This window comes from Varroa jacobsoni, unplaced genomic scaffold (genome assembly GCF_002532875.2).
Source record: "Varroa jacobsoni isolate VJ856 unplaced genomic scaffold, vjacob_1.0 scaffold_404, whole genome shotgun sequence".
Lineage (NCBI taxonomy): Eukaryota > Metazoa > Arthropoda > Arachnida > Mesostigmata > Varroidae > Varroa > Varroa jacobsoni.
In genome coordinates this window covers 416,362-423,743 of record NW_019213306.1, presented here as the reverse complement: position 1 = coordinate 423,743, position 7,382 = coordinate 416,362, and the positions used below count along the sequence as shown (strand labels likewise).

Genomic DNA, 7,382 nt, shown 5'->3' with positions numbered 1-7,382 from the left:
ATAATTTTACCAAAGGTTAACACAAGGAGGACTTTTTTACACATACTCTCGAAGTAATCATATACCAAGTTGGTTCTAATGAAATGATTTAAACCATCGCTACCTACTAGAAGAGAGAAGCCAGTCCTAAGTTTTTAGCCTTTTTATTGCACATCCAAAAAAAACTCTCAGAGTTTTGAGTGAGTACTGAGTGATTCAAGCTAAGCCTTGTCGTTGTTTTTATAGAACTTGCCCAAGTTTCGCATGCGATGTTACAAACCTATTCTTTTGGGCGTCCACATAAAGTCCACCGATTTTTCGGCCCCAGGTGAAAAGCAATAAATGCAGGACCACGCTGCAACCGTTTCTGTTAACTTCCGTGAAAGCCATAACATCGCTATCATAATTTGCTTTTTTCCACGCTCACCTGTAATCTGATGAAGACCCTGTAGAGATAGAGAATCAGAATTTTTTTTCTTCCGGAAAAGCAAGCAAGTCTGTTTATTACCGTCATTATTCATAGGCTTATTTTAAATGTGGATACTTAAAGTCCCTCACAATCACTACTAAGTCGTTAATGTCACACGTCACAGCCGTCAGTTTCTACGTAATATGTTCCAGACTACCTTTTATTTGTTTCCTCAGTAAAACGGAACCACAAGAAGCGCCTTGCATTTTGCCCCTTCCCATGACGAAAATTAGGTTTTCCATTTGGTCTACGCCAAATGTTCGTACCGAGCTCAGTAACAAAAATCATTGACAAGCGAATGTACTGTTGATATTACTTTGGAAGCGCTTGTTAAACGAGTAAAGCATCTTAGATAAACTTTTAAAAAAAGGAAGCGTTCAAAATCAAGATTTTTATTAATATCATTTTCAAAATGAAACTTGGTGCTGCCACACGTCACATCATGGCCCGGTTCCGGTCAACAACTTTTCACTTGCGGATAGACATTTCTGATGGTGTTCACGAAGCGAAGTTCAGCAGCTCAAGCAGTAATTCAAAATCAATGCTTAGCTTGAACAGCTTTTAAGAAGCGTACTTCAGTCACAGGCATAAGCTAGCTTACAGGCAAGCTGCATAGAGGGCGCTATCTCGTGATGAAACTCAAGGTTGACATAGGGAGATAGATCGGCTTTACGATGGCTGTGATCTCTTCTGTAAGATGATTATTATTGCAATGGCCCCGCAGTACGCTAACATCGCCATGGAAGAAAAATTATAATTTTTTAGCGAATGTTGCATGCGCTTTTCACTTGGCAATGCCCACATGGGCAAAACTTCAATGAGCCCTTGTACACAACTTCGTCTTAATACCCTATTAAATCATATATTAATTGGGAAAAAGATCAGTTAGCTTTTTGATATGTTAGCACTTATTGCAAACTGATGCTTATATCCGTTTTTAAAAAGTTTACAAAAACGATGCTTTATGTATTTTCGAACTATGGTAATAAAGACTTAGGAATGAGAGCAAAAGGGATAAATAGACCTGTTCCGTCGACGAATTGGATCTGGTTTAATTAGAGTTGGGTCACGTTATGCTTACATATTTCGATCCAGCTTTCAATGAGAATCGACAAAATGTAGTGGCATCATCTGTTTACAACTCTCGTTTAAAATATTACGCTTTTTGGGCTGCTGGGTTCCAACATGGGGGATAATAGTACTCATAGGGGTCTGGCCGTATGTGGAGTGATTTAACCCTATTGTTTATCGATTGTACTTCATGTACGCCCATCTACCTAAACGACGAGCATCTTTCACAACAATCTCTGCAGCTGATGATTCGTATCATTCAAACATGCCTCTCGAATGGCGCGCTTTACCTTCGCGCGTTTTTTCAAGATGGCGGCGCGCTTGCGGGTTTTATTTGTGCTGGTTGTGAGTAACAGCAGCGCTGACTTTCGCTACGTTTTGTTGGGTGCTATTATGGAGTGGTGCAATGAGATAGCGCGCTTGAAGTGAATGGTCATTCGAAGACGAGGACAGCTGTGTCGTGGCAATCCGATGGTGGATGCCTGTGCAAGTAAACAGCGTCACCTTTTGACTGGGCAAGCTTATCGTTGCAATGTGTGTTCAATGCGAGATAAAGCGGGTATGAAAAATTATCATCGGTAGTGTATTAGAAGAGAATTCGTATTTTTGACTGGTGGCTTCCCATTGATACAAACAAGTGAGTGGAAGGTATTAGAGTGAGGAAAGTTAAGTAGTAGGCTAGATTAGGGTCTAAGATTACCATTAATGCTACTACTGAAGCTTTGCAATATGTCAGAGAAACATGGTGCAGGCAACTGTTCATTGTTTGTCATCAGCTGACTTTGACAGCGAGAGAGAATGGATCAATTAGTCAGGTTCTTTATCGTAAAGCACTTTGGCTATTGGGTATGACAATGTATTGATGGAGAGGAGGAAAGCGCCGCCCATTTCAGAATTCGGGTGACGGGAGAGAGACATCGACCTTTCTCTTCGATACATTTGATAAACTCCGTCGTGGCATGTTGTGGGTGAGAAAACAAACCCCAAAGAGCGTGACCAATGTGCATATTGTGGCGGTGCTCTGCTTCAATAGACGTTATACGGCAAAGGCTATTTTAGAACTTTGGTCACAATGTGAACAGATAAAATTATTTTGTTAAAGTGACGGGATCAATCGACTATTACCAAAGGACATATTTTTATCAGAAGAAGCCTTAACTTACCTTTATTTTCGAATTTATGTTCTTTTTTTTGCCTGTATGTGTAAGATAAAAGATTTGATTTGCATCTTGCATCTACTATCTGTTCTTATCAGCTAAATACAATTTCGAAGATAGTTTATATATATATCTATCTATCTATATATATTTTTTTCCATTAATTTACAGTATCAAAAGAAGGAAAGACTGACATATAATACTCGAAAAATAACTACCGTAAGCGTCTTATTCGACTGAAGAACCGAAACGAAGAATTATTGCTATAGCTGATAATAACATGTAAATGTAATGGGATACTTAAGGGAATTGACATCATAATATTAAAATTGTAATTTTAATATATTTTTTTCATTTTAATATGGCTTTTAATGCTCTGATGCACGTAAAAAGATACATACAAGTAAAGTGTAACAGGCACCTCCGGGAACTAACTCGATGATCAAACGGTTTCGTGTGTTACAAATATTATTACCTCTAGCTACTTTTGAATGAAAAAACTAAATTTTGTCATTCCCAAATATTTCAACTTTCTTCTGACTTCAGACACCGTTGATGGGCATTAAAGGTTTCTCACCAAATGATGTATCTCTTTTAAACTGACTTTTCCGTCTATGGAAAAAAGGAATAAATTGTAGAATGGCTTGCTATCAAAAACCCAGTTGCTTCAGAATGATATATCTATCTCGTTTTCTTTTTATCTATTACAGTGTTTTACTCTAGTATATTACCTGTTCTGCCTCAAGGCATAACGACCTTTTATTTAGAAAGTTGGAAGCAGACAGGTACAGGTGTTATGTTATTATCGGAAGTGACATTTAACAGCGGCATTTATTTAGATAGAGTTGCTAAGGTGTAGGAGGCTACATTTTATCGCTGCATTCTTTTCTCCAAGGAGAAGAGCCGGATCTTATCGGTTTTCACAGTGCAACATCATGTGGTTTTCATTTGATCGATTTCTATAAAGAATCCGCAAATTGACTAAGACAGTCAAGAATGTGTGTGTGTTTGCGGATCTCGCTGAACAGTGAGGAGACGTCATACAACTCCTGAGCTTTCTTCTTTTTGGGTCGGTCCTACATAAGCAACTGACGTAGATGGAAGACGCGACAAATCTTATGGGAGCGCAGCTATCATGACGATCTTCGTGACATCTGTTCGCTTCCTCTACAGTCGTCTGTTGGAGAAGTTCTGTCTTGTGTTTATCTATTCTCCAACTGTCTAGTAATATTTTCAATGTCCTTTGCTACATCCTTATCTATCAATGCCAGTAAAAGCACGTAATTGATCATTTTGAACGGGCGTATTCAGGAATACTCAATCAACTGTTGCGGTTTTCAGTATCGTCAATCGGCAGATGAACGTTCGTACGTTCGTTTTTGATTAATACGGGTTCTATTCATCTCATACGATCAGCTAATCATCGAAGGCACGCAACGCTTACAAACCTCATTTAGGGTCCGAAAGGATCCACCGTACTTTTTAATTCTAGCACGTTCCAAATACGAACGGTAGTATGTATGCCTTCTAGCCTGTTAGAGAAATCATTCAAGTTATTCGGAATCTGTTACACTTAGTAACACACTTGGGTAAATTGATTAACAATGTCCATTAAGTCACTGAGTAAATCACTTCTCTTTGCGGACTACCTTTGTGTAACTGTTTGGTAGGAAACTGCAAGGAAAAGTTCGTCATGCACAATTCAGTTGCCATCAGCGCCTCTGTCTCGAGTCGTCAAACTCTCTTGTACGATGATAGGAATTGTTGCCTTATGATGAGTCTGATTTAAAAATAATTATATGAGATTCTACCCTGTTAAACAATTTCGCTGTAGAGTTTAATACATCAAAATCAGTCAGAAACAGTTGTTTTTATTTTCACTTTTAAAAAATGAAAAGATAAGGCTTGTTAAAATTTGTAACGTGTCGCATCGTCGCGGCACAGGTAATTGGTAGAAGGATTATTGACGAAACGTGGAACTCAATAATCATATGTAATTATCATTTAATATATTCAATAATCAAGTATATATATATATATATATATATATATATAACATTTAACTCTAGCGACTGACCGTATTTCAATTATGACCTTTACCCCATCAGTTATGGAATTGAACAGACAAATTGGCAGATAAGTCTCGACATTAGATAGTTTTTATAGAGGCTCACATATAAAGTGTAAAACATGGTAGAGTTAGCTGAAATCTAACGAACTTCATAAGTTAACAATGGCCAAACAATAAAGAATTATATACATGACGACATCCTCAACGTGTTTCGTTGTCAGGACACCACAGCACCAAAAAACCACACTACGTACCATAGAACAAATATATTAAAGCCAGATCAGTATTTTTACGTTTAAGATTTTAAAAGACAATATATTTTCTTTCTTCTATCTGAACATCTGATAATCTCAGCTAAATTGAAGTGTCTGTATCCAGTGCGGGGAGGGTTATTATTTGCTGCGTTAAGTGTTATAACATCGTTACTAGTAACGTGCCCGTTGAATCCGAGGTACGCGTGTTTCCTTTTGTATAGGAAGTAGGCCTTACATACAGGAACTTCCACTACGATTCGCGGTGGCGAATAGTTGAGAAGTATATTTTGTACCAGCAGTGGAGGTAAAAGAAAATGCTATGTGGTGCTAAGTAACTGGTAACTAATAGTTCGCTGGAAGCATGTGGGATCTGAGTGAACACCTAAGTATTAATAAGCAGAATGACTTTGTTCATGTGTACTAACTTTCATTCACGGTTTGGTTCACCTGGAAAAGAAAAAAGCAGCTGACATCATACAAATGACGAAGCACGCCCGCTACAAACATCGTGGTGATAGCTACTTAAACGCTATAGATCTGTCGCTTGTGGTAATAGCATTCTTGGTTCACATAAGCAGCAGCTGATATCACAGTAGCAATGATATACTGCACGTTAACTGGCGTCCTTGGTCCTTCAGATGTTTTGTCAGCTATGTTGTGCTGTCGGTGTGACAGACGTACTATATACTTTCACTGCCATCACCACGGTATGCCTTATGCCCTCACCGTACTCTTGCTAGAGGCCGTAATGGTCAGGGAAGTGAGGCACTGGTTCGGTCGTTAGTGTCAGCAGGTAAAAGCTTAGGCATCACCACGAGGATAACGTTGCGTTGAGAGTGTAGAAGAAGCAGTTGCTGTCGCTGCTGTTACCATGCGGGAAAGACGGTGCCGTCGGTCTAAACCCTTATTCCATCATTCTCCACTTTAGGCTTTTAGGCGCTCGACGGGTACTGCGTAGCGCGCATTCTATTTTACCGTTTTGAAGTCCGCGGTAGCCCTGTTTTGGTCTCTCGTGAGATGAAGACTACTTGGTTGTATATTGTTTGCGCAGCTGTAACAAGCGTTACCGAGAAGCTAAAACCCTAAAGTTTTCAAAAAAGCTTGTTTTCCTAAAAAGTAATTGACCTTTTTTATCAAATCTTCTTGGCTATGCCGTTTAAAGGCAGCTATGCGTTAAAAAATGGAGGACATTTTCTAGTGAGATCTTTTTTTGCTAACAAACTCAAGGGTGCAATCGGTGGCTCATGCAGATCCCGTGCGCGTGATCTTATGTTGTACACACATGACCCCACACGACACAGAGTAACGGTTTAGTGCGCCCCCCTTTCTGTGTAGTGTACGCCCTACATATAACTGCTGTCGTAACCGCTTCTTCCTGACAGGTGGTTTTGGTGACCATTTTTAAAGCAGGAGCCTTTGTGTATTTCTGTTGTACGATCGAAGAGTCAACGTACAGATATAGGCACGTTGGCCCTTAATTAGATCTTGTATCATCCATTTGTTTTTTGTGTAGGAGTAGTAAAAAAAGGGCCACAACAAAAACGGCTGTGTCACGCTCTCGAGCATCTAAAATTATTTGGTCTTTGCATCGTATTTAGTTACGCTCTGATCGCAAATATGAAGTGTCCTGCATTACCGTCTCGATGGGAATTCATTTGGAAAGCCAAACGACTTACGGGTACGTCTTGCGGCTAACCACATCACAGATTTATCATTCCTGACATATTCTATTGAAGTGAACCCTTAATCGAATAATGATTATTTTTTTGCTAAAAAATTTCGAACGATGGTTATCTTTTCTATTCACCAATCTAGTAGCAGCTGAAACCTCTAGTATTTACTGCTAACCAAAAAATTGATTTAAAGTATTTTATTAGTTAGCTTCTTTATTAATACAGTTTGCTTTCGATTAAAGAGGTACATACACGCATGACGCCGCTTCCAAGATTACCTACCGCATACAGGCGCCGTACTAGTTCATGTCATAATAATAAGGGGCCGTAAATGGGTAATTCTTTGTTCTCTGATAGTTTACAGCGTCTGTAACTAGCACAATTTCTGTGAGGACATTTCAGTATTCACATGGGTTCCAGCAGTAATTTGAATTATTAATAGACCGTTCATTCCGTAAAGAATTACCTAGTGCAGGGATTAAAAGGTCCTCTCCCGTCAGGACGAATGTCATAAAGCGAGGCTAAAGACGAATTTATATTGAGTGTGGCTAAATACATACATATATTCAGTTATAGTGGAATAACAGTATGGCGCTAAAAATACAAAGTACAGGGATATAATATAGGAAAAGCACTTACACGCATCGCGACTGACAACATCGAGCGAGAAATTGTGTTTTTTACTCCTAGTATTATTGTTTTAGTTAC

General features: G+C 38.9%; 1 protein-coding gene across 3 annotated transcripts in view; it reads left to right on the top strand.

The window, feature by feature from the left end:
* Nucleotides 1-1,852: 1,852 nt before the first annotated feature.
* Ehbp1 (Eps15 homology domain containing protein-binding protein 1) overlaps nucleotides 1,853-7,382 on the top strand; it is an 85,131-nt gene continuing 79,601 nt past the window's right edge. Inside the window, exons 1-2 of one of the 3 annotated variants that reach the window (XM_086968149.1) lie at nucleotides 5,850-6,117; nucleotides 6,600-6,679. In XM_086968149.1, the coding sequence (XP_086824275.1) occupies nucleotides 6,619-6,679 (61 nt within the window). In that variant the 5' untranslated portion in view covers nucleotides 5,850-6,117; nucleotides 6,600-6,618. Of the gene's footprint in view, nucleotides 2,157-5,849; nucleotides 6,118-6,148; nucleotides 6,680-7,382 lie in introns of those variants that run through there. The other 2 variants (XM_086968151.1, XM_086968150.1) reach the window with 2 other exon arrangements.